Below are 27,525 nucleotides of genomic sequence, written 5' to 3'. Positions count from 1 at the left end.
GTCGGTCTGACAACTCTGAAGTATTAGAGAAGCGCCGAAATTGCCACGATTTAACCCTGTCAGCAAACAAACACCCCCAGTAGTAGCTTAATCACGAAGTTTATTTAAAAAAAGAAACATCTCTGTCTTTATTTCAGATCCCCCATTCTTCTTTCTTTTTTACTTTCTCTCTCTATAAAAATGAAAATGAACCTTTCTTTCTTTTAAGACTAAATCCTAGTGTCTAGATAAAAAAAAAGAAAGAAATGGAAAACCAGCAAGAAATGAAAGAGGAGGTTTATGAAGAAGAAGATGTTGATTTCAATGCCTTACCTGAAGGATGTATATCAAGCATCATATCATTAACATCTCCTCGGGATGCGTGTACTTATTGCCTTGTTTCATCTGTATTTAAATCAGCTGCTGAATCTGATTCTGTTTGGGAGAAATTTCTTCCTTGTGATTATTCTGAAATCTTGGCTAGAGTTGTTTCTTCACCTTCACCTTCTTCTTCATCTTCTTCGTCTTTGTCGGTGCTTGATTTTACTTCTAAGAAGCAACTTTATTTCAGTCTCTGTTATAATCCTATTCTTATTGATGGCGGTCTTAAGGTATACTTTTGATCTTTTCTTTTTGGGTTTTAGGTTTTATGATTGTGTATATGATCAGATACTTAATAATCCAAATTCAAATGATTTATTTTTCTTGATTATTAATAAATAATGAATTTTATGTCCTAATTTCCAAGATATTATATTTTTAGTTGTTAGACCCTTCTCCATGTGGGACTATTTGGACAGTAGTAGTGTTTGTTAGGGGTGTACACGAGCCGAGCTCTTAACGAGCTTCTCGAGCTCAGACTCGACTATTGCTCGTGCTCGACTCAAGTCAGATATAAACAATTGAGCCACATATTCAGACTTCGAGTCAGATATAAACCAAGAGCCTCATAAATCAATAATATCTTAAATCTGACTCGAAGTCTGAATTGACTTTCAAATATGAGGATCTTTGTTTATATTTGACTCATGTCTTTGTGGTTGTTAGGGGTTGATTTTAGATCTATTTGAGTCAGATGGTTCAATTTCAAACAAATGAGTCAGATTTAGACAATCAGAAAATATTGACACATCTGTGATCATTGATTTATGAGGCTATTACCATTGCTTCTATTACTGATTATTCCTATGTAGCATAAAGCCCTCTAGCTTAACATATGATCTCCAGAAATCGAATTTTTCGGTTTGGAATTAGGCTGTATTAGGCTATGTTGGCATTGTTGCTAATTACTGATTATTGGTACAGAGCTTTCATCTGGAGAAATCCACTGGGAAGAAATGTTTCATGCTCGGAGCGAAGGACCTGTCGATTATATGGGGAAGCACTCCCAAGTACTGGAAGTGGACACAATTCCCTGGCTCCAGGTCTTCCCCTCTATCTTTATCTCTCTTTGTTAATTTTGTAGTTATCTAACTCAGAATTCAAAACCAATTGGTAATGAGTGGAGATGACCTAGATATAATGTTCTTGCTTACTAGATCACCTTCTTCCATGTGAGACTATTCTCAAACTCTTCATACCCTCTAAACGCACTCTGTCGTGTACTTACGATATGATCATCTACAGGTTCATGGAGGTGGCGGAACTTATATCCGTGTGTTGGCTCGAAATCCATGGGAAACTGGAGACCCGATTACTATCCCCAAAAACAAGTTACGGAGTCTTCCTTGTCTTCAAGTTTGTAGAAGGAGCTTATGGATTCGATCACCCACCTGCAGAAGCATCGGTCAAAATTGTGGATGGAGCTGGTAATGTTGTGTGTAGTGAAGAGACAGACATCTACTTAGATCCAGATGGTAATCGAAGAAGACAATTAGTTACTGCACCACGCCGTGTCGGTATAATCAGGAACAGATTTAATCACGTATCGGGGTCTCCGACATTGGTGTCTAGGTTAAAGTGTATGGGACAGTTTCGACAGGAGAGAGAGGACGGATGGTTAGAAGTAGAGATGGGTCATTTCTTCAACGTCGGAGGAGAAAATGACAGCGGAGAAGTGCAGATTACTTTAACTGAGACAAGAGGTGGTAACTGGAAAACAGGCCTAGTTGTCGAAGGGATCGAAATTAGGCCTGCAAAGAACAAGTAGAAGCATATGTTTCATGAGCTCCCCTTGTTCTATAATCTGAGTAAACAAATTATGGATTTTTATATCACTTAAAGTATATGTTAGCTTGTTGTTTTTATGCTACCATTTCGACTTTAAAACCATATTTTTCGATAGTATTGTATTTCTCTTCTATATTATATATGATATTTTGTTAAGTTTCTTCCCTGCGTTTTCGTTGTGAAGCTTCATTTTCCTGAAGATCGTTGTGATCAAGCCATTTGCTTGAAGAATTGCATATGAGCATTTAATGAATCCCTGAAAAAAAGATGGAAGTAGTACGAAGCAAAACTTGTGTTTGTTTTTTCAATATGTATACGTAGTATCTCAAATTCTTAATACAAATGTGATTTATGTGGGATTTTCGTTGTTTGGCATGCTTTAGTTTTGCTAATAGAGTTCGACCTTAAACGAGTGCTTGTCTCCCATTTACTTGTTCAAGAATAAGGTAGTTTTCTTCCTGTTCAGATCTAATTCGAAGTCTAATTGACGGTACTCAGATTTCAGAGTGTTTTGTTTTTGTTCACTCGTCTAAGTGATGGATTTATATTTGATTTTAGGTCTATTGTAGTCAGAATTGCCCAAATTCCAGCAATGAAATAAAACAAACATCATGTTACATTTGTTCTCTCTTACCCCTTTCAAGTGCAACCCTGACCCACTGTTAAGATTCCATCATAGACTTTTTAATGAGTTAGGCTGTGATGTTCGTGTAATATAGGTGAAATCAATCATATTTTCGTTGTATAGAGTATCTTTTCTGTTATTTTTGAATGTATTATTTTATTTTCTTTTTATCAAGATTTCAAATTAATGCATTTTCAAGACATTAGTTGGCCGAAATTCTAGGTCGGTAAGAGAAAACGAAAATATGATTTTACCTTAGAAATCCGAGTTTTCTTTAGAAGAATCACCACCAACAAAACTATCTTACCTCTAAAATCATGTCTTCACTCAATATTATTAGTACGAACGAATTATTCTTGATAGCTCATTAATGTTTACCTCCTTCACTAACGAGGATGCTTGAACTTTAAATTCCTCCGTGGTGAAAGCTTCATCAAACTAGTTTTTTTTTTCGATAAATTGTGGGTTGGTTGGTCGTGGTCTGGTGGTGGTTGTGGGGGAGTATAGTAGGATTTGAAGATGAAAGTAGAGAATGAACTTCATTTTTAGTTTAGTCCTTACAAAAATTTCATTTTAATCCCTCTTTGATCTGTAAATACCAAAGTTATATTTACAGAGAAACAGAAAAGGTAAAATTTTTTAGCTTTGTAAACTCATGCTCTGTAAATACTAACCACCTATACTTTAGAGGCGTCGGGGAAGCTAAACTGAACAAATGTTAAGAGCCCTCACATTATGCCCTCATGAAGCCCACTTAGTAGCCGATCTGCTGGCTCATTCAATTACGACCCCCTGAAGCCTTTCAGTTTATAGTTTAGTCTATCTTAATGTCTAAATCAAGTTTGTATTTTAATTTTTATTGTATCTCAGTTAACCTTTGGGTTATCAATGAAGTTGCAATTTATCAAAAAAAAAAGGCTTGCATGAAATGGTGGTGGTTTTCCAGCTGCAACAAACAATATGGAGTTGCTAGTTTAGTTCATTTTTTCGGTGGGAGATATCAAAACCCTACGTAGGTGGTCCCCAAATTGTACCTACTCCACGGCAAACAATAACGTTATGATTTCCATTATGAATGAAGGACAAGTTACAAAGATATCTCTAGGGGTTAGTTCATGTAACTCACTGAAAATCCTACTTTCACCGTCTCCCACCTCTCTTTCTAATTCTAAAAATTCACCGTCTCCCACCTCTCTTTCTAATTCTAAAAATACATGGACAACCATTATAAACGGAAGCCCTGCCTTGAAGGCAATGAAAATCAACCCTGCTTTGGATGACCTGAAGACCAGTCGGTTAAACAGGTCGCCGCTTGACGCTCTACCACATCGTTAATATGTTGGCTACCACAACTTATTAGCATTCCCTTCCTTGCTTGTCGTATTGCCCATTTAAGTCAAACAGTTAAAATGCCAACAGAATAAAGGGTGGTTCTAAAAGCACCGCGCCAAAAGACTGTTTGCGGGCGGGGATTTTGTTTACTCGGGTCAATCACCATTGACCTGAGTTCTCTATAAGCTCCGGTTTTTAACGTGGGTTACGTTTCACCTTCGTTTGGTTCTTCCATCTTCTTCTTTCAAAATGAAAGGAATACCAATTCATTTTTCTTCAAAACAAAAATCATGGGTACTCATCTAGATAGTGTAAGTAAAAAATCTTTCATTTCTTCTTATTTACTTACTATTCCTGTTAGTAAATTGATGTGGCGTTAAAATACCACATTTGGATCACTTAACTTTGATGAGTTAGTTCTTTTCGGGTTTTATTTCTAATAATTTATGTATTTTTCTTGTTAGGAAGCTTATTTGGAGTTTGGCATTACATTCGGAATAAAACGAAGCAATTCGTCACATTTTCGTCTCATGTGGAAGAGATCGGAAGGAAAGAGCATCAGGGGTATTTTGGTCATTTTGAGAAAATCAGAGTTTAGATGGAAAGTGGAGTCAATGGTGAGTCCGACGGCGAAAACGGAAGTTGAATCGGAGTTCGGATGGAAAAGTTATGGAGGAAAGAAACCGAAAGACATTTTTGTCTTTTCTGAAAATTAGAAGTAGAAACAATTATGCAGGCACACCTTTGGTTCATAAAAACCCAAACTAAAAGTCCAATAGCCTAAAGAAGAAGAACATAGTTGAAATTTTAGGAGCACCTCTCTTTAAGGTCTAAGTCAAAATAGACTAAGACAAAGTCAAGATGGTCCTAGGTTATATTTTTTTAATGAAAAGTTTGAATAGTGGGGACCTTCTTCTCAATCAGGAATTAGGGTTTAGGGGAGTGAGAGAGAGAGGGAGAAGAGAAGCCGCCGGCCAAAGCTTGGCCGGCCGGGAAAACAGCAGCTCGAGTCGGGCTTACAACAAGATCGCCGGCACTACAGCAGCAGCAAGGGATCCTCAACAGTGCTCGGTTTCAAGCAATAGGTAGCTCGGGTTTTGGTCGATTCTTCAAGGAGACGGTCGGAACTTGCTCGGAACTTGTTCGGGACTCGCTCGGGAATTGAAAGGGAAGCTTCGGCTCAACTCGGGACAGCGACTAGGGGGATGGAGACTCTATGACAGCGACTCGTCTGCGGCTATTTGAGCATGTGCTTGGCCGGAAAAGCTAACCCTAGCCGGACCGATTTGGAGCTTTCCGACCACTCTCTTGATCGAAGAGTTTAGGGTTTTCACGTGATATATCATTGTCTCACTTTCCTTGTTGTTTGATTGAGGTTTGAGTTAATATTTCTAGAGAGAGAAAGCTTGGTTGAAGCTTTCATGGTGGACTGTTCTTGAGAGGAAGAAGAAGGTACTGTTATTAAGGGGAACCCTAGTATTCACTGAGGGGACACCTAATCTGCTCTGTTAAGGGGAAATCAGGATATTGCTAGGGGGAGATTGGCAGCACATACATATTCATATTTTCCAACTATCCTAGCCTCGCGCTATCATCGAAAAAGGGGGATTTCAATCTTAATTTTGTCTTACTTTATCTTCTTACTTTTATTATTTGTATCGCCATGTCTAGCTAGCTTTTGTAGTCGGATACTCGTGATACATGTCTTGATGTGACAAGAGTTTTATTGTTTTTAATGATAAAATCTTCCGGACTTTTAGACCGTTCATGGACTGGAATCTGAGTTAAACCAAGAGTTCATTGACCCATCCAAGTAAATGGGTGAAGTTAACTAACTTTTTATGCTTATAGATCATTAGTACTAGTCACTATCGACTTTGTGGATCGAAGTATCCCTCTCATTCGATTCTTATTCAACTCTTCCCGAATCTCTCACCTTTAGTTTAATTAACCTTATTTGTTTATTTATTTGAAATCAATCCAAAAACCCAACTTATTATCTTTTCGTTTTTAGTCTGAGTTAGTGACTGACACTTAAACCGGTGGGTTAGACTTTCTCGATATTCGTATTACCTTCCTATCTTCGTGGATCGATCCCGGTCTTACCGGGTTATTACTTGACGCACGTATACTTGCGGGTGGAGACCTTTTAGGGTAACCTTTTAGGCCCATCATAAATATACAAAATTGAAAGAATGGTTCACTGTTTTCTTCCTTCTTCACCAAATTGCATTTACAAAATAAACTCATTTTCTCTCATCTTCCTTCTCATGTTCATCCTCATTCCTTCTATATCTCCTCTGTAAATGTAGAAGAAAGATTGAAAGATTCAACACCAAAACCTTCTTCTTCTTCTTCCCCAAAACAAAATCCAAAACCCAATTCAACAAATTCATCACCATTAGAGAGAACACAAATTGCAAGAAATCCCAAGAGATCAATATTATCTACTAGATCAAGAGCATATTCTTCATTTTCACTTCCAACAACCATCTTCAACACATTTGATCACTTCATAAGTACCTTCATTGATCCACCAATCCGTCCTTTTAGTGATCCAAGACACGTTCATGATGAACAAAACCGAAAATGAAGAATTAGAAGAAATGAGAAAAGGAGTGGAGAAATTTGCTGAAGAAGTGATTGATAAATCTTCTGATCAGGAATATAAGGCCCCATATCAGCTCATCTGTTTGGTCCTCTTTGGTCCCAGATTAGCTGATCAGTTTGGTCCTCTTAGGTCCCGGACTGGTTCAGTCCATCCGATAGATTTCGTCTGATTTTGTGATAAACGGATGGAGGCGTTAGGGTTAACTCATTTCGACCGGTGCTTACAGATTTGAACGGTGCTAATAGAGAAATGAATTGTTGGGTCTGGTGCTAATAGGGTCGTCTGCTAACAGCTCTTTGGACCAGTGCTTATAGAAGCACATGGACGGGGTAGATTACTTTTTCTGAATAGGGTTCTCGCAACGGAATAATTATTTCTTTTATTTTTATTAAACAACATAATAATTGTTAGTTGTTATAATGGTTAGTGATTTATAATTATCGCAATGTTCCTTTAAACAACGATAAATACCGTTCTGAAATTAATCCAAAAGAAATTGAATGTATTTTATGTTATATGTGAAAGAGATTGTTATCATTCTATTTAAAATTCCATATATGAATAATATTTTTAAATATAATTAGACGGTAGAAACAGAAAAACAATTTGATTAAAACCGACTCACCGAGGCGATTGATTTATTTTCTTAAGAATTTAATTCGCATTGTTTATATTACCAACTGTATAGGAGAAGTGTGTCCCGTGATACAATAGATTTAAGGATTTATATCCTATATTATTTTCCATGTAAACAATATCTATGTATTAAAACAGAAGGAAAAAGCGCTCACTGGGACAAACATCATTTTTTAATAAAAGATATTCTTTAGAAGTTCTCTTCCCCAAAATTTAAAATATAGTCATTTTTAGAATTAAAATAACTAAAAATAAATAACTGTGTCCTTCTTAGAAATAAAATAATAATTTAAGAAAAAAAGGAAACAAAATATATTGCAAGGATTAAAAAAGAAATTGAAATCTCTCACTTCCACTCAACAATCTCTATATAATAAAACAGAAGGGAAAACGATTACTGGGACAAACATCATTTTTTAATAAAGGATATTGTCAAGAAGCCCTTCTCAAAATCTATAATATAGTCTTTCATAGAAATAAAATTACCTATTTAAAAGACAATAATCATTTCCCTCTTAGAAATAATATAACTAATTTAAGAAAAAAGAAACAAAATAAATTTCAAGGGTTGAAAAAAGAAATTAAAATCTCTCTCTCTCAATAAAATAATAACTAATTTAAGAGAAAAGAAACAAAAAAAATAATAACTAATAAAAATCTCTCTCTCTCTCAATAAAATATAACAATAAATTTCTTAACATTTGATTGATACAAGTGTCTGTGCCCCAGGACACGGGATATACCCTAGTCTATCGTATAAAACATAAGGGAAAATGATGACTGAGACAAACATCCTTATTTAATAAGAGATATTGTCTAGAAATCCTTCCCAAAATTTAAGATATAGTCCTTCGTAAAAATAAAATAACCTATTTAAAAAATCTTTCTTAGAAATAAAATATCTAATTTGAGAAAAAAAAAGGAAACAAAAGATATTGCAAGGGTTAAAAAAAGAAATTGAAATCTTTCTCATAAAATAACTAATTTAAGAAAAAATGAAATAAAAGAAAACAAATAATAAGTAGAATACCAAAAAATTGTGGTATCCACTATATAGCAATAATAAATATTGAAAGTCGTCAAATTTAATTGATATGACTGTTTGTGCCCTAGGGCACAGGGTATACCCTAGTATATTATATATATATATATATATAATAAAATAAAAGGGAAAAACGCTGACTGAGACAAACATCCTTTTTTAATAAAGGAATATTGTCTAGAAGCCCTTCTCAAAATTTGAAATATAGTCCTTCGTAGAAATAAAGTTACCTGTTTAAAAAACAATATTCCTTTCCTTCTTAGAAATAAAATAACTAATTTAAGAAAAAAAAGAAACAAAATAAATCAAAGGTTAAAAAAAGAAATTAAAATCTCTCTCTCTCAATAAAATAATAATTAATTTAAGAGAAAATAACAAAAAAATAATCTATATTATAAAACAGAAGGGAAAACGATGATTGGGACAAACATCCTTTTTTAATTAAGGATGTTGTCTAGAAGCCCTTTTCAAAATTTAAAATATAGTCCTTCGTAGAAATAAAGTTACCTATTTAAAAAACAATAATTGTGTACTTTCTTAGAAAAAAAAAAAGAAACAAAAAAATTTCAAGGGTTAAAAATAGAAATTAAAATCTTTCTATCTCTCAATAAAATAATAAGTAATTTAACGAAAAAGAAAAAAAATTAGGATATCCAGAATATAACAATGAAATAAAATCTATATAATAAAACAGAAGGGAAAACGATGACTGGGACAAACATTCTTTTTTAATAAGAGATATTGTGTACCAACCCTTCTCAAAATTTAAAATATAGTCTTTCGTAAAAATAAAGTTACCTATTTAAAAAACAATAATCCTTTCCTTCTTAGAATAAAAATTCTAATTTAAGAAAAAAAAAGAAACAAAATAAATTTCAAGGGTTAGAAAAAGAAATTAAAACCTATCTCTCTCTCTTAATAAAATAATAACTAATTTAAGAGAAAATAAACAAAAAAAATAATAACTAATAAAAATCTATCTCTCTCTCTCTCTCCTATAATAAAATAACTAATTAAAATCTCTCTCTCAAGTGTCAGTACCCTAGGGCACGGGATATACCCTAGGGCACGAGATTTTTCAATTAAAATCTCTTCTCTCAAGTATCTGTGCCCTAGGGCACGGGATATACCCTAGGGCACGGGATATACCCTAGGGCACGGGATATACCCTAGTATATAATATTTCTTAGAATCTTTACTTTTAAATATGTTATTTTTTATGTTTAATATCTTTTATTTTTAAATTGAGTTAATTCCTATTTGGCCCCTACTTTGTGACCAACTTCTTTTTTGGCCCCCTATTTCTTGTAAATTCAAATTTGACCCCCTTTTTTAAGATAAATTCCTTAATTACCCCTCCTACAAATTATATGTTTCAAAATAAAAATAAAAAACCCTCCACTTCACCTCCCTCCACGTCACCTCACTCTCTCTCCACCTCACCTCTCTCTCTCTCCACCTTACCTCTCTCTCTCTCCACCTTACCTCTCTCTCTCTCCCCACCTCACCTCTCTCTCCCCACCTCACCTCTCTCTCTCCCCCACCCTTCTCTCTGTCTTCTCCGACAAGGTCGTCGGCCAAAACATTTCCTAGCGGGAGACCTGGAAAGATTAAAAAAAAAAAATTCACTCTCTCTAGAACGTCTTTTTTTCAACAGGCCGGAACTCCGGCGAAGAGAAATTTTTTTTTATTTTTCTCGAAATTTTTTCCGGTTGGCGACCTGGTCGGAGAAGACAGAGAGAGGTAAGGTGGAGAGAGAGAGAGGTGAGGTGGGGAGAGAGAGGTAAGGTGGAGAGAGAGAGGGAGAGAGGTGAGGTGGAGAGAGAGTGAGGTGAGGTTGAGGGAGGTGACGTGGAAGGTTTTTTATTTTTATTTTATTTTAAAACATATAATTTGTAGGAGGGGTAATTAAGAAATTTATTTTTAAAAAAGAGGTTAAATTTGAATTTATAAGAAATAGGGGACCAAGAAGGAAGCTGGACAGAATTTTAAGTAAGTTCCATATAGTATAAATAATTTTTTTTTAGAAGATATTCTTTTCTGAACGCATAGGTATGTTTCATATAGTATAAATTTTACTCCTATTTCATAAGTCTTTTAGATAACTATCCAACATTTATGTAATTATCATCCCAATTGGCACGTGTTTTGTCAAACAACACATTAGAAGCTTAGTGACTAAGTTAATTTATACTAAGACTTTTGTGTGACTTCTTCATCAACTCTTCTAATCAAGTATCACCTATAAAACAGAAGCAACAGAATTCTGGTTTCTGGAGATAGAGACAGAGATGGGAAACAAGGGATCGAAGGGAGTTCATGAAGATGAAGATGCTGGTTTGGTTGATTTCAATGCCTTACCTGAAGGATGCATCTCTAGCATCGTATCCCTAACTTCTCCTCGAGATGCGTGTACTTATTGCCTCATTTCCTCTTTATTTAAATCAGCTGCGGAATCCGACTCTGTTTGGGAGAAATTCATCCCCTCTGATTATCAGGAAATCCTCGCCAGATCTTCGCCTTCATCGTCGTCGACTTCTTCCGTGGTTAATTTCTCATCAAAAAAAGACTTGTATTATAGTCTCTGCCATAATCCAATTCTCATTGATGGGGGTCTTAAGGTACGTTACTAATTCCTTCTCTTATTAAATCTGTCAAACTAATCATTTCCCAACTCAAAATCTTCTCTTTCTTCATTTTTCCTTTCTTATATTGGTTGTCTAACTGCATTTCTCCCAACTCAAAATCTGTCCAACTAATCATTTCCCAATCAATCATTTAGCCGTATTTGTGGTTGTTACATGGGAACTTTTAATGAGGTAAACGGTAGTTTACTGGATCAGACAGAAACACATTTGTTTATGAAATAGAGTTTGTGGGCTCAAAGGCCCGGCCAAACTGTTATTTGGGGCTAAACAGGATCACATCCAACGGTTGGATTTAATCCCCAATATGACCGTTGGAGCTGTTGGGGCCTTCAGCCAGCCCTTAATTAAGGGTCGGCTGGGGTTGGACCTGGGGGCGGGGTTTGACCTGAGGGCTCAATTTCCAGCCCCACGTTGGAGATGCTCTAACATCTTTAATTTGAAAGTGTTCATGTAATTTTTAATACAAATGTAGCGAATTTTATTTAAAAAAAAATTGATATAACTTAAAAATGTAATTTATTTGAGAAAACTAGTGATCTGATATTAAATAAATGTCAGGATACTATCATACCCATATCTAATAAGAATGTATCTGATAACTACTATCCGATACAAATTCGGATATCCTAGGTTTCAGATAATTTTATCCTTGTACGACACAAATTCGGATTGGATATCGAAATCCATTAATAGATTCACGTCTTAGTGGATCTTAATCATTGACAATGCAAACCACGACAAGCAACATAGGATGTGGTTGTTGGTTTGTAAAATATATAGTTTCCTGGTAGTTTTATTTTTTGTTACGCAACAAACCAATGGGCGAACAAGTGACTGAGAAGAACTATATGGAGTCTGGACCACTAGGGTCAAAGGAGGACTGATTTGTAACATCTTAGCTGATTATTTGTTATTGGTGCAGAGCTTTTCTCTAGATAAACATAGTGGAAAGAAATGTTTCATGCTTGGAGCAAAGGACTTAACCATTACATGGGGATGCACTCCTCGATACTGGCAGTGGAGACCTTTTCCTGGCTCCAGTTATCTCTCTCTTAACCCCTTGCCCACTCTTACTTTATACACTAGCTCTTCTACTTTCCTACTTACAATATGACAATCTACAGGTTTGCAGAGGTAGCTGAACTCCGTAATGTTTGTTGGCTCTATATCGAGGGGAAAATGCAGACTCGATTCCTATCCCCAAACACCTCTTATGCTGTTTACTTCGTCTTCAGGTTTGTCAATGTTGCCCGTGGATTCGATGACGTACCTGTTAAAGTAATAGTTGAAAAATTAGGCGAAGGTGGTAATATTGAGTGTAGGACGGAGAAAGATATATGCTTGGATCCAAATGGGCTACTTATGGGAGCAAATGCAGCGATGTCAATATCAATGTGGGAGGAACATTTCGGGCAGAAGAGATGGGACGGATGGTTTGAGATAGAGATGGGTCATTTCTTTAACGACGGAGGAGAAGATGACGGAGGACGAGAAGTGAATATGGTTCTGAAGGAAATTGCAGGTGGTTGGTGGAAGTCTGGCCTTATGGTCGAAGGAATCGAACTTAGGCCCAAAGAGAGCATATGAAGTACATGTTACCCAAGCTTCCTTCTTACAAACAAAATTGATTTATGTGGTGTGGTTATATTGTACTTGTGAGTAGAAAACATGAAGTTTAAGCAGTTTATCTTTTGCAACAGTAAACGTTAGTTTATGCAAGTGTTTTCATATTTCTTTGAATAAATTTAATTTTCATCATGTCATTGTTGACTCCAATTGCAGCTGATTTGCTTAGAGAACTATTCGTATTTCCGTCAGCAAATCTAGGGTGTTATAATTATATACATTTGTCATTTTCTAAAGTACTTTTACTTTTTTGTGGTTGTCATTTCCCCGAGGGTATGAAAATGAGCATAGAAGACTAGTATGTATCACTAGCAACCTAGAAGATTGGTACGCATCATTTTATAACCGTTAGTATTTTACACGAGTAGTTTTTAAGTAGAGACATGAATCCTTGTATAAAGTACTCAGTATTAAGTTGGGTTCTAATGGATCATTAATTCATTTTGTTTTAACAAGTAAGGATTCAAATAATTTCAACAAAAAAAAAAAAGTAAGGATTCAAATACTCCTTTTCACTCTATACCCACTTCGTCACGTAATTAAGATATGACCATCTACAGGTTCATGGAGGTGGCGGAACTTATATCCGTGTGTTGGCTCAAAATCCATGGGAAACTGGAGACACGATTACTATCCCCAAAAACAAGTTACGGAGTCTTCCTTGTCTTCAAATTTGTAGAAGGTGCTTATGGATTCGATCACCCACCTGCAGAAGCATCTGTCAAAATTGTGGATGGAGCTGGTAATGTTGTGTGTAGTGAAGAGACAGACATCTACTTAGATCCAGATGGTAATCGAAGAAGACAATTAGTTACTGCACCACGCCGTGTTGGCATAATCAGGAACAGATTTAATCACGTATCGGGATCTCGGACATTGGTGTCTAGGTTAAAGTGTATGGGACAGTTTCGACAGGAGAGAGAGGACGGTTGGTTAGAAGTAGAGATGGGTCATTTCTTCAACGTCGGAGGAGAAAATGACAGCGGAGAAGAGCAGATTACTTTAACTGAGACAAGAGGTGGTAATTGGAAAACAGGCCTCGTTGTCGAAGGGATCGAAATTAGGCCTACAAAGAACAAGTAGAAGCATATGTTTCATGAGCTCCCCTTGTTCTATAATCTGAGTGAACAAACTATGGATTTTTATTTCAGGTAAACTATGGATCGAAATTAGGCCTACAAAGAACAAGTAGAAGGATATGTTTCATGAGCTCCCCTTGTTCTATAATACAAAAAAAAAAATGTTAGCTTTTCGTTTTTATGCTATCATTTCGAACTTATAACCATATATATCGACAGTAATTTATTTCTCTTCTATATTATATATGATATTTGGTTATGTTTGTTCCCTGGGTTTTCATTGTGGGTTTTCATTGTTGAACCTTCATTTAGTAGAAACTAATACAAATTAATAATAGATTGAGATAAACTCTTTTCTTTTAATTAATTCTTGTGTATACAATAGGAGATGTTCTTCCCCTTATATAATTACAAAAGTTACATATATAGAATATATTATATAACGTATTTAGTATATCCCATATATCATATATATCATATATTCAATATATATCCCATATTAAGAGAATATATTCTATATTATGTATATATGCTATATTGAGAGAATATATCCTATATTCAACAATATCTCATATATCATATATATCAATATATTCAATATATATCCCATATTGAGAGAATATATTATATATTATGTATATATGATATATTGAGAGAATATATCCTATATTCAACACTCCCCCTCAAGATGGAGCATAGATGTCAATCATGCCCAACTTGTCAATCGCTTTGTTAAATATTCGTCCGCAAACTCCTTTTGTAAGAATATCTGCAAGTTGATCTTCTGATTTTACGAATGGAAGACATATGCACCCTTTGTCAATATTTTCTCTGATAAAGAACCGATCCACTTCAACATGTTTCATACGGTCGTGTTGAATTGGATTATGTGCAATCATAATTGCCGCTTTATTGTCACAGTGCAGATCCATTGCTTTCACAAGCTTAAATCCAAGATCCTTCAATATATTTCGTATCCATAGTAATTCACACACCCCTTGAGCCACACCCCGTAACTCAGATTCTGCACTTGATTTAGCAACAACTTTTTGCTTCTTAGCTCTAAATGTTACCATATTCCCACATACAAACGTAAAATATCCAGAGGTTGACCTCCTGTCTGTTATATCTCTTGCCCAATCTGCATCGGTGTATCCCATTACTTCCATATCACCACCTTTCCGGAATAAGAGACCTTTTCCCGGAGATTTCTTCAAGTACCTTAGTATTCGAAAGACTGCCTTCATATGTTCTTCACTTGGATTATGCATGAATTGACTCACGACGCTAATGGAATATGCAATATCCGGTCTAGTATGAGAAAGGTAAATTAGTCTCCCCACTAAGCGTTGGTACCTCCCTTTGTCACATGGAACTTGATCTGAAAATATTCCTAAGTGATGATTTGCTTCAATCGGTGTATCTACCGGTTTGCAATCAAGCATCCCAGTTTCAACAAGAAGATCTAATATATACTTTCGTTGGGACATGAAAATACCTTGACTTGATCTTGCAACTTCAATGCCTAAGAAGTATTTTAACTGCCCCAAATCCTTCATCTCAAATTCCTGCGACAAATAGTTTTTTAGAGCCTCCATTTCCACTGAGTCATTTCCAGTAACAACCATATCATCAACATAAACAATAAGAGCAGTAAGTTTGCCTAACTTTTGTTTTATAAACAAAGTATGATCAGAATTACTTTGTTTATATCCAAATGCCTTCATGCTCTTTGTAAATCGTCCAAACCAAGCTCGTGGTGACTGTTTTAACCCGTACAATGCCTTCTTTAATTTGCATACTTTTCCTACTTCAGAATTCGTGACTCCAGGTGGTAACTCCATGTATACATCTTCTTCTAAGTCTCCATTGAGAAATGCATTCTTCACGTCAAACTGTTGTAATGGCCAACCTTGATTGGCTGCAAGAGAAATGAGTACACGAATAGTGTTTATCTTTGCCACCGGGGCGAAGGTCTCCTCATAATCCACACCATACGTCTGGGTATACCCTTTGGCAACAAGTCTGGCTTTGTACCTGTCAACACTTCCATCTGGATTCGTCTTTACTGTAAAGATCCAACGACACCCAACAATACGATATCCGTGGGGTTTATCAACAAGTTCCCAAGTGGAATTCTTCTGTAATGCATTCATCTCTTCATTCATAGCTTTCTTCCATCGTGGATCTGATAATGCTTCCTGCAAATTACTAGGAATAGATACAGAGGATAATTGATTCATGGTGCATGTAAATGACTTAGACAACCTATTGGTGGACACATAATCAGAAATTGGGTATTTGGCTTTAGAATTAATATCTGGTTCATAAGTAAATTTTGGAATACCTTTAGTAGATCTTTCTGAACGTCTAGGTTGAACATCATTAACAGTGATAGGATCAAGTAATACCTGAGGTTCGACATTCGGAGGCATGTCTTCGGTAGATGGTGTTAGAAAGTTGGAGTCACAGGCAACTTCTACTATTTCAGCTTGATCTCCCCCTGTTGTCTGATCCTCTCCATTCTCATTAAATTCATCTTCACTACCCTGATCCCCCCCTGTAATCTGATCTGGTTCACTCCCCTTTCCATCATCACCTAGATTACTAGGCCTATTGAAATTACTTGTCAAATCCTCTAGTTCCTGAAATATATCCCCAATAATGGGGAACTTTCCTTCACTATCATTTTGTTTCTCCCCCTGAAGGGAAGATCCCATAAAATATGCATCTAATTCTCGAAACGAAACATCTAATGAGATATATACTTTCCCCTCCTCAGGGTCATAACAACGATAACCCTTTTGAAAATCAGCATATCCAAGAGACACACACTTTCAAGCACAATGATCTAATTTTCCTCGTTGATGTTTAGCTATATGAACAAAGACAACACACCCAAAAACACGTGGTTCTAGGTTTGGCATTGCAGGGATGGTGATAAGGTCATGGAGTTTTTTGAAAGGGGTCTGAAATTCAATGACCCTAGATGGTGTGCGGTTTATCACATAGGCAGCAGATTTTAACGCCTCTCCCCAATAATTTAATGGCATATTCATTCCGAAAAGAGACGCACGAACAACTTCTAACAGTTGTCTATTCATTCGTTCAGCTAACCCATTTTGTTGTGGGGTATAAGCGTTAGAAGTTTGATGTCGAATGCCATTATTTATCAGGAACTTCGCCATGTCATTACTAGTAAATTCTCCTCCGTTATCAGATTGATACACTTGTATCCTCCTTTGGAATTGGGTCAAAACCATCAGAAAAAATACTTTAAATACTTCAAAGACTTCACTTTTATGAGTGAGTAGCGATACCCACGTCATACGAGTACACTCATCGATAAAAGTCACAAAGTAACGAGCTCCAGACAAAGAAGGAATACGTGCCGGACCCCATACATCAGAGTGAATAATGCTAAAAGGTTCTGAACTTTTATTGAAACTTGGAGAATATGTAATACGGTGACTTTTAGCAAGTTCACAAATATCACACTTACATTCTGAAACACTACACTTCGAAAATAACGATGAATTTAATTTCTGAAGATATCCGAAGGAGAGATGACCCAATCGCTGATGCCATAACCAAACATTAGCTTTTGCTTCTTCAATTCCTCCAACTTTATTCACCTGATGAATCCCCTGCTCTCCACTACTAGACAGGTCCAAATAGTAGAGATTGCCCTTTCTAACACCACAACCAAGAACCTGCCGCGTCACTATGTCCTGAAAAATACAGAATTGAGGCCAAAACGTCACAGTACATGCAAGTGCAGCAGTGATCCTACTGACTGATAGGATATTATACTCTAGCGCGGAAACAATGAGGACAGAGTTTAATGTCAGATTTTCAGATATGTCAGTGGAACCTTCCCCAATTACAGGAGAGGAACCACCATTAGCTGTGTATATAGAGGTTTGGGTTGAAGGTATAATGGATGATAATATGCTAGTGTCATTTACCATGTGATCTGATGCACCAGTATCAATTAACCAAGTATTATTCAAAGAATTTACAGATAAAACACTACCTTTAATTTTCATACCTGACTGGGCAACATTCACTGATGGAGGAATTATAGCAGAATCCTTCTTCGCAGATATGTTTTTCCTAGGTCGCTTTGTAAAATCTCACCATTCCGGATACCCAATGACTTCATAACACTTCTGTTTTGTGTGTCCCTTCTCTCCACAGTGGGTACACTCAAGATCAAGGCGTAAGGGTCTAGCCTCTTTGTGAGAATTCCAGGAACCTTGAGGTTGTCCCTTTTTATAGTTGACTGCCATAACTGAAGACTCAGTTACAAGTGTTTGGGTTCCCATCACCTGTTTGTGAACTGACACCCTTCGTACTGTCTGATAAGACTGTTCCAAAGTAAGTGGAGGGTCTTTTCGAAGAATCTCACCACGCACCTGATCATACATACTATCTAATCCAGAAAGGAACATGTGAACTCTAAGACGTCCTACATATTGTTGTAAGATGGCGATAGACTCAACACTTTTTCCTTTCACATTGTTGCGTTGGTCAATTTCTTGAAAAATTGCTGCTAATTCATCATAATAGGTCGCAATAGATCGACCAGCTTGTTTTGTTGAGAAACACTTCCTATGTAACTCAAAGATTTGAGTTTCATCAGATGTGTCTGTATACATAGCTTCAAGAGAGTCCCAAACTTCTTTCGCAGTTTCCAAACAAACATACCTGTTCATTAGTGTTGTGGACATTGAGTCACACAACCATCCCTTCACCTTATCATTCTCCGAGTACCAATTTTCATATTCTTCACTTCCTTCTGCAGGTTTCGCTTTAGTGCCACTAATATACCCCCACATCTTCCGACCATTAATACGCATCTTCATGACCTTTGACCAAAGGGTGTAATTATTCTCATTCAGGGTATTACCTAATGGAAAGGGTGCATCAATGTGGTTATGAACAACGTGAGGGTTTGATAGTACCATTGTTGCATCATCATTGGAACCCATTGAGCTTTCAATTTCAAGATTCGCACCGGAATTCAATTCAATTCAATTCGAAATAACCAGGTTCAATTACCGAACCTACTCTCTATACCAAGTAGAAACTAATACATTTTCCTAAAGATCGTTGTGATCAAGCCATTTGCTCGAAGAATTGCATATGAGCATCTAATTGAATCCCTGAAAAAAAGATGAAAGTAGTACGAATTGCAAAACTTGTGTTTGTTTTCAATATGTACACTGAGTATCTGAAATTCTTAATACAAATGTGATTTATGTGAGGTTTTGGTTGTTTGGCATGCTTTAGTTTTGCTAATAAAGGCTCCCATTTACTTGTTCTCAACTCAAAAGTAAGTTAAGAGGTCAAGAATAAGGTAGCCTTCTTCCTGTTCAGATCTGATTCGAAGTCTAATTGACTATACTCAGATTTCAAAGTGTTCGTTTTGTTGACTCGTAGTAAGTGTTGATGGATTTATATTTGACTTTAGGTCTATTTTAGTCAGAATTGCCCAAATTCGAGCGATGAAATAAAACAAACATCATGTTACATTTGTTCTCTCTTACCCTAATCAAATGCAACACTGTCCCACGGATAAGATTCCATTCATAGACTTTTGAATGGGTTAGGCATATTTGGATTCTTCTAAAAGGCATCGGGCCAAAAGGTTGTTAGCATCCAACTCTATTAACACCAGGCCCAACTGCTCCTTTCTCTGTTAGCACCGTCCAACTATGTAGGCACCGGTTAAAGTGGAGAGTTAACCCTAACCCCTCCATCCATCTCTCACAAAATCTGAACCTATATCAATCTAAACCTATATCGTTATCTTTCGAACTTCTAAACCCAAACTACCAATCTAAACCTGTATCAGTTTCTGAATACTCAATCAATATTAATAAACCTATAAAACAACTACATTAACAAATACGAAACAACAAGTAATAGAGAGCGAGAGAGAAGAGACCTGCTGTTAATAACATCAGTCTCATGGAGTGTAACACAATGGACAACCTCCTTCCTTTTATGCAACTCTCCTTTAGGACACTGAACAAACTTAGTTTGAGGTCCAATAGCATCATAATCCCTAGACCTAGCAAAAGATCTCCCAAGCTTAGTTATCTTCCCCGATAACTTATCAATAGCAATAACATCACCACTTTGTACTTTCTGTTTCCCAATAGCTTCAATCATCTTTGCAACCAAATCATATACTGTTTCCATATCAGTTGTCTTCAATGTCATCTTCCGTGTGTTAGAAGCAGCGCCCGCCACTGCTGGACGATCGATCTGAACTTCAACAACTTCAGCTTCAATCACTTCAGTCTCTTCCTTTATTCAAACTCCGATTGCTTTACGGAAGGCTTGCATTAGGGCTTCAGTTTTCGACATTTCAAGAGAGAATAGTTCACTACCAGCCATCATTGCGAAAGGAGTTTCTTCACCTAAGGATTTGCCCATTCCCATGGCAATGGCGGTTTTACCAGTACCTGGTTGTCCGGCTAAGAGAACCGCTCGACCAGCGATTTTACCTTCTTTAATCATTTGGAGAATGACTCTGGCGGCTTTCCCAGCTGGAGCTTGGCCGACCATTCCTTCTAAGACATCTCGAGGTTCTAGGGCTGAATCTAAGCCGAGTCCTCGAATGTGAGAGTGAGCGCCAATACGTTCTATTCGAGTTAAGTCTCGAGTCTCAGAAAGTTTGAGTTCCGCCATTGGTTGTTTCTGGTAAAGATAGTGCAAACGGAAAGGTAAAGCGAGAAGATGGAAGAAGCCAACTAAGGTGACCGTCACCCACACCCACATTAATAGCAGGTGCTTATAGAGAACTCGGGTAAATGGCCATTGACCTGAGCCGATAAAATTTCGATGCTAACAACCTTTTGGCTAGGTGCCTTTACAACACCCGACATATTTTCGTGTAATCAAATTTGGTAAATCTGAAGTCAAAAAGACGATATCTTTCGATAAATGTAGCCGAAATCAATCATATTTTCATTGTCATATATTGTTTATCTTTTTCGTTATTTTTGGTTGTATTATTTTATTTTTATCCAAATTTCAAATTAATGCATTTTCAAGACATCAATTAGCCGAAATTTTGGGCCCCTAACAGAAAACGAAAATTTGATTTTACCTTAGAAATCTGAGTTTTCTTTAGGAGAATCTTTAGCAACAAACTTATCTTACTCCTAACAACATGTCTTCACTCAATATTATTAGCACGAACGAATTATTCTTGGTAGCTCATTAATGTTTACCTCATTCACTAATGAGGATCCTTGAACTTAAAACTCTTCCTTGGTGAAAGCTTCATCACTAGTTCCTTCGTTAATAGCATTTGTAGTAAATGATTGTGGGTTAGTTGCTGGTGGACCGGTGGTTGTGGGGGGTACAAAAGGGTTTGAAGATGAAAGTAGAGAAAGAATTTTATTTTCAGTTTGGTCCTTACAGAAATTTCATTTTAATTCTTCTTTGATATGTAAATACCGAAGTTATATTTACAGAAAAATAGAATAAGGTAAAACTTTTTAGCTTTGTATTTACCTTTGTAAACTCATGCTCTGTAGACACCAACCATTTATGCTTTAGAGGCGTCTCAGCGGCTGAGAAGCTAAACAAAACAAATGTGAAGAGCCTTCACATTCTGCCCTCATGAAGCCAACTTAGCCGTCGATCTGCTGGCTCTTTCAGTTACGACCTCTTGAAGTCTTTTAGTTTAGTCTATCTTGATGTCTAAATTGTAATTTAAGTATGTATTTTAATTTTTATTGTGTCTCAATTAACCTTTGGGTTATCAATGAAGTTGAAATTTATCCATAAAAAGAGAGACTCACGAGAAATGGTGGTTTTCCAGCTACAATAAACAATATGGAGTTGCTAGTTTAGTTCCTTTCTTTCAGTCGGAGATATCAAACCCTACGTAGGTGGTTCCCAAATTGTACTTACTCCAGGGCGAACAATGACACGATGATTCCCACTATCAATGAATGACAAGTTACAAAGATATCTATAGGGTTTCAGTTCATATAACTCGCTGAAAATCCTAATACCACCGTCTCACCGCCTCTGTTTCTAATTCTGAAAATACATGGACACCCATTATAAACGGAAGCCCTGTCTTGAAGGCAATGAAAATCAACACTGCTTTGGGTGACCTGAAGATTAGCCTGTCAAACAAGTGGGAGCTTGACGCTCTACCACATCGTCGGTATGTTTGCCACCTCAACTTTTTAGCATTTCCATCCCTCCGGGTCATATTGCCCATTTACGCCGAACACTTAAAATGCCAACAAAATAAATGGGCGGGGTAGCATTATTTTTGCCGAATAGGGTTCTCAAAACTGAATAACTATTTCTATTACTTTTATTAAACAACATAATTGATCGTTATGATACTGGTAGTGATTTATAATTACTAAATTGTCGTAGTGCACCTTTAAACAACGACAAATACCTCTGAACTTAATAAGAGAGAAGTTGAATGTATTTTATATTATATGTGAAACAGATTGTTATTGTTCTGTTTTAAATTCCAGATATAAGTAATATTTTTAAAATATAATCAGAGAGTAGAGACAGAAAACAATTGATTAGAACTAAGGCCAGTGATTTTTTTTCTTAAGATTTTAATTCGCGTTGTTTATATTGCCAATAGTATAGGAGAAGTGTCTCCCATGTACAGTAATTTAAGGATTTATATCCCATAATTGTTTTTCCTTTTTTTTTGTTGAAGTGATATTATATTGAAATTTAAAAACAAGAGTTCTATTACAGTACATATGCGAAATAAAGTAAGGGATGTCCTCCATGTCTGCGTCCTATTCCTCTTCCTTGCCCACTTTGCCCGTTTGTCTGCCACTTGATTGAATTTCCTGTTCACATAAGAAAACTTAACACATTCCAACATGTGCGTGATTTCCTTTATTTTTTGTATGTTCTTTTTGGTTTGTCATTGTATTTCATTTCTATTGTTCTGTAAAGATTGAATCACATTGATATTGTCACTTTCTATAATTATTTTCCTGTAACTATATATGGGCCACCGCCCATTCCATCCCTTTGAGGATAGCTATAGATTCGCATTCCTCTACATTTCTACTTCTAGTAGTTGTCGCGTGAGCTTCTAAGAATTTCGATTCATTGTTGTGTATAATTAAGCTTGTTCCTGCAATATTTTGTATGTCAATGAACGACGCATCCACATTTATTTTCACCCAATCTAACATTGGCGGTATCCATTTCTCTTGCAACACCTTAGTTTTGATTTGAGTATTGTTCGTATATTGGGGAAAGTTTATTATCATTGATAGTATATGTTCTAAGGAATTGATTTCATGTTGAAAGCAGTGATCGCATCGAATTTTCCATATATTCCACATTATTGTCGCCAAATGTATATCATTGGTCATTATACTGGCTTCTGAGTTTTGTTCCCATGTGAAAATCCAATCTCGGACCGATGGTATCTGTTCTGAAATAATATTGAAGTAAAACCATATGTTTTTTGCCAATGGGCAGTGGAGAAGCGCATGCTCTATGGTTTCCACGACATTACATGTTGGGCAACTCAGATTATTGTCAATGTATTTTCCTATTCTTTCCCTAACCGGGAGAGCTTTAACACATATTTTCCATATGAATAATCTTATTCTAGGTACAACTGGGATCGACCAAATAAAATTCCAATTAGGTGTAAGTGGTAGTGGAGAATTCATACTGATGCTAAGATTTTGATACATAGATTTGACCGAGAAATTTCCCGATTTGGTAAGAGACCACTTTCTCTGGTCCTCTTTGTTACAGTCAATAGGGATGGACAGAATTAAGTTTCTAGTTTTTTCATCGAAAGTGCTATTAAGTAGATCTACATTCCATTTTTCCTGATCAATAAGTTGTGAAACCTTTGTAATTTGAGGGTTGTAAAGATTATCCCGGGGATTGTTTAGAGTTGGGATCCAGTTATCTTTCCAAACCTCTATTTTCTCCTCGTTTTGAACCTCCCAAAAAGAGAGCTTATCATTATTATGAAGATGCTTGCTTATATTTTTCCAGTGTCAAGAGTGATGGGACTTAGCTAAACTCGGATGCTCACTATTATTATAATATTTAGATTTAAGGAATTGCACCCAGATAGCATTAGGATCAGATTTGATCTTCCAAGCTAATTTGCTCAACGTAGCTTGGTTATCCAGCTTCGGCGAGTGAATACCTAATCCACCCAGTTTTTTAGGGGTACAAATGGTAGACCAACTTTTGGTGCAAATACCCCTATACTTACCCCACCAGAATGACTTTTGCAAAGTCGAAATGCTTTTGCATATGCCTTTAGGGAGGGCAAAGCATTGCATTTGGTATCGGGGTAGCTGTCGCTATTGTCGAAATGACAATGGTGCGACCCGCCTGAGAAAGGAAATTATTATTCCATTTATCTAATTTATTTTTAATCTTTTGAATAATGTCATTAAAAACCTTCTTTTTGTGCGCCCCTATGAAAAGTTTTGCACCTAGATATTTTTCCGAAGTTGAAGCGTATCTAACTTTGAGGGTACGCGTGATTAATCTTTTGAACTTAGGGTGGGAGTTATTGGAATAGAAGATGTTGGATTTACTATAGTTAATCATTTGTCCCGAAGAATCGCAGAACATTTTGAGAATGGATATAAGAATATGAATATTTTCCAAAGAGTTCCGACCAAAGATAATGCAGTCATCAGCAAAAAGAAGATGGGAAATATTAAGATTAGGATTTTTCGTGGGGAAACCTATAAATTTGGTACCTTCATGATCTGCATTAATGAGCCTACTAAGAGCTTCCATGGCTATAGTAAACAGAAAGGGAGAGAGCGGATCGCCTTGTCTAATTCCTCTAGAGGGGTAGAAAATTAGACCTGGACGACCATTAACGAGAACCGCCATGGAGGAAGTAGAAATACATTGAGTAATCATGCAAATCCAATGTCTCGAGTACCCCAGTTTAGACATGATATCCGTCAAGAATTTTCATTCTATTATATCGAAAGCTTTGGACATATCTAATTTAAGTCCAAAATAACCTGTAGCACCTCTCAATGTTTTAAGAGAATGAATGATTTCCTGACCTATTATCACATTGTCAGTAATCTGTCTTCCAGGGATGTACGCCGCTTGGTAGGGGGATATAATGTTCTGTAATGAGTACTTAAGTCTATCTGCTAGAATTTTAGTGATGATCTTATAAGTGGTGTTTGGAAGGCTGATAGGCCTGAAATCCGCTGGAATCTGCGGCGAATTGTTTTATGGGATTAGACAGATACGCGTATGATTGGCTTCTGGAGGGAACTCAGCTGTTGAGAAGAAATCTTGCACTAAACTCAGGATGTTATGACTAACTGTGTCCCAATTCGTCTGAAAAAAGAACGGGGGGTATCCGTCCGGCCCCGGAGCAGCCTCTTTCTTGAGACTAGTAATAGCCCTATTAATTTCTTCTTGATCAGGGATCTTGTCTAGTTGTCTATTCTGAGCTTGAGTAATAGTATTGGTGAAGAGATCTAGAATTTTCGGATTATGGTTACCCATAGTAGATGTGCTAATACTAAGAAGATGGTCGGTGAAAACTGCTTTGATGTTACTCAGCTCATCAATCCAATCACCTTAATTATTTTTAATCGCCCTAATATTATTACTTCTATTATTCTGTATCGCTCGAGAGTGGAAGAATTTAGTGTTCTTGTCTCCTAGCTCTAAAAAAATTATTTCTCGATTTTTCTTTCCACAAAGATTCTTGAAAACGATACATCTCTTCTAGCTGAAGACTTAAATCGTTATACTCGCCTCTATTGGTAGTATTATTTAACTTACTAATAATATTTTTAATATTATTATCTATATTATCAAAGACTTCCTTATTCCATTTAGTGAGATGTCTACTTAGATTTTTAAGGTTCATTTTTATTATTAGTCTATTTTTTGGAAATGAAATTATGGCAGTCCGGATGAGACATCCAAGTGCGCATAAATTTGAATGGTTTTGGTGTTTTCTGATATTCTTCCTCGTCAGACAAGAGAATGGGAAGATGATCAGATCCTACCGACTCTAAGTGTCTAATACTGAGGCGCTTGTTTTTAGCTAGCCAAGTGAGATTAGCCATGGCTCTGTCTAGTCGCTCTTGGATAAAGTTTTCCACGGATTGCTTATTATTCCATGTAAACAATAAATATAATATTTCTTAAAATCCTTTTTTTTGATGAAATCTAAAAACTTTTCTTTTATATATGTTATCTTTTATGTTTGGTATCTTTCATTTTGAATTTTATGTAAGTTCCACATAGTATAAATAAGAGTCCATGGGTGTATAGTCCAAAATAATGTTCAAAAGGGGTTTAGGATTCAATCTTCCCAAAAAATGGATTTTTAGTCCTTTTACCATATAGACATAAAAACCCTCACTTTCTAAAACATAGTCCCGTCAATGTCCCACCTTCATATTTCACGGGTTTTTAATTTGGGGGCAGAAAGAATCTGGAAAAGCAAGATTTGGACGTGATTTGGTGGTTTTTATAGGAAGTAACGGATCAAGGATATTTTCCAAAACAGATTTGGAAAATGGATATTTTCCAAAACAGATTTTCTCTCTCATCCTTTCAGATTTGGAAACCAAATCTATATATCACTTTCTCTCACTTAACTTTCAGATTTGGAAAGAGTATATTTTCTGAGATCAATTAGCGTGATTTGTGGGTTAATATTTAAAACATATATATCAACTTTTTCTCACTTAACTTTCGTTTTTACTCATACATAAATACACATCGAATATAAATTATGAAACAAGTTCGTAAATTATGTGTTATTTATGACGAGGAAACCATCGTTTGTCATGTATACAACGTAATTTATCATATGTATGTGTGGCATGTCCATTATGTACTATTGAATACTTAGATTATTTTCTAACATAAATTACTTGTTTTTTACGCGTACATGTGCATTATGTACCATAAATTATGGTAACATGTTAGGAAATGTAAATCTGAAATCATGTTATTTGTAATAAAGTATGTGATTTATCATAAATTACGTATATATAAATTATGTATACTGTATAGTAAATAACACAACCTTTGTACAACTGAAATGAAATTTTATTGAACAATAATCTGTGTTTTATTGTAAATGAAAATAACATAGTAGACTAGGTAACTTAAAAACAAACTCCATTGGAATTATGCCCGATCTCTCAATCCTTACTGTCTTTGGTCTTCCAGGTCTACGGCGAATCAAACATGGTAGTGTATTTGACTCTTCAATAAATGTAAGTGGTTCATCAAAGTTAGGGGCGGGACTTATATGTTCCTTGTAAGTCTTCACATAAGACTCCGTTATCCAAACAGGATCATAGAAACAATCTTCTTCATCGTAATTTATTCTTTTATAGTTTATGTGATGATTCTGTAGGAAATTCCATCAATGCTGGTTTACTACAAGAAAAAAAAAAACATGTACATTAGTTAGAAAAACTTATAATTTATCATAAACGACATTAAACAATGAATAAATTATCCATATTGTTTGATAAACTTCAACATTTGTTGGAGATATATAGTATTTTAGTTTGAATCACATTGACACTGTAATATAACACAAATATGTGTAATTTGCTATAAATTACATGTAGTTTCAGATATTACTCAATTATACGTACTTTATGAATAATTAAACATTCTTTTAAATAAGGCTGCTAAAGTATGTATAATTGTTAACAGATTACATATATTTTACATTCTGTTATACAATTGCAATACGGCCGAAA

The 27,525-nt window shown here is 35.9% G+C and overlaps 2 protein-coding genes across 3 annotated transcripts; both read left to right on the top strand.

Moving 5' to 3' along the window:
• Window positions 1–82: 82 nt before the first annotated feature.
• Window positions 83–2,309, top strand: LOC147564232 (F-box protein PP2-B10-like). Its single transcript, XM_086644664.1, has 3 exons — window positions 83–590; window positions 1,285–1,403; window positions 1,606–2,309. Exons 1-3 carry the CDS (start codon window positions 246–248, stop codon window positions 2,126–2,128), a joined length of 987 nt encoding a protein of 328 aa, XP_086500790.1. The 5' UTR covers window positions 83–245; the 3' UTR covers window positions 2,129–2,309.
• Window positions 2,310–10,436: 8,127 nt separating this feature from the next.
• LOC147564231 (F-box protein PP2-B3-like) lies at window positions 10,437–14,015 on the top strand. 2 transcript variants are annotated; one of them, XM_086644670.1, is made up of 3 exons: window positions 10,437–11,015; window positions 11,965–12,082; window positions 12,167–12,805. In XM_086644670.1, exons 1-3 carry the CDS (start codon window positions 10,686–10,688, stop codon window positions 12,178–12,180), a joined length of 462 nt encoding a protein of 153 aa, XP_086500796.1. In that variant the 5' UTR covers window positions 10,437–10,685; the 3' UTR covers window positions 12,181–12,805. The 2 variants fall into 2 exon arrangements, with proteins under 2 accessions (XP_086500796.1, XP_086500803.1); XM_086644677.1 differs by lacking the exon at window positions 12,167–12,805 and adding an exon at window positions 13,213–14,015 and having other exon boundaries at window positions 10,644–11,015.
• The last annotated feature ends 13,510 nt before the right edge of the window (window positions 14,016–27,525 follow it).

This window comes from Eschscholzia californica, unplaced genomic scaffold, assembly GCF_041429995.1.
Source record: "Eschscholzia californica isolate CP2 unplaced genomic scaffold, dmEscCali1.0.p SCAF_1, whole genome shotgun sequence".
Taxonomy (NCBI): domain Eukaryota; kingdom Viridiplantae; phylum Streptophyta; class Magnoliopsida; order Ranunculales; family Papaveraceae; genus Eschscholzia; species Eschscholzia californica.
Note: the sequence above shows the minus strand (reverse complement) of the source record. Positions and strands in the feature narration are given on the sequence as shown.

Bases quoted from the DNA above. Each gene is read 5' to 3' on its own strand.
- LOC147564232 (XM_086644664.1), top strand. From the start codon at position 246: ATGGAAAACCAGCAAGAAATGAAAGAGGAGGTTTATGAAGAAGAAGAT. The intron at 591-1,284 runs GTATACTTTTGA...TTATTGGTACAG, and splicing joins TTATTGATGGCGGTCTTAAG to AGCTTTCATCTGGAGAAATC. The intron at 1,404-1,605 runs GTCTTCCCCTCT...GATCATCTACAG, and splicing joins ACACAATTCCCTGGCTCCAG to GTTCATGGAGGTGGCGGAAC.
- LOC147564231 (XM_086644677.1), top strand. From the start codon at position 10,686: ATGGGAAACAAGGGATCGAAGGGAGTTCATGAAGATGAAGATGCTGGT. The intron at 11,016-11,964 runs GTACGTTACTAA...TTATTGGTGCAG, and splicing joins TCATTGATGGGGGTCTTAAG to AGCTTTTCTCTAGATAAACA. The intron at 12,083-13,212 runs GTTATCTCTCTC...CACGTAATTAAG, and splicing joins GAGACCTTTTCCTGGCTCCA to ATATGACCATCTACAGGTTC.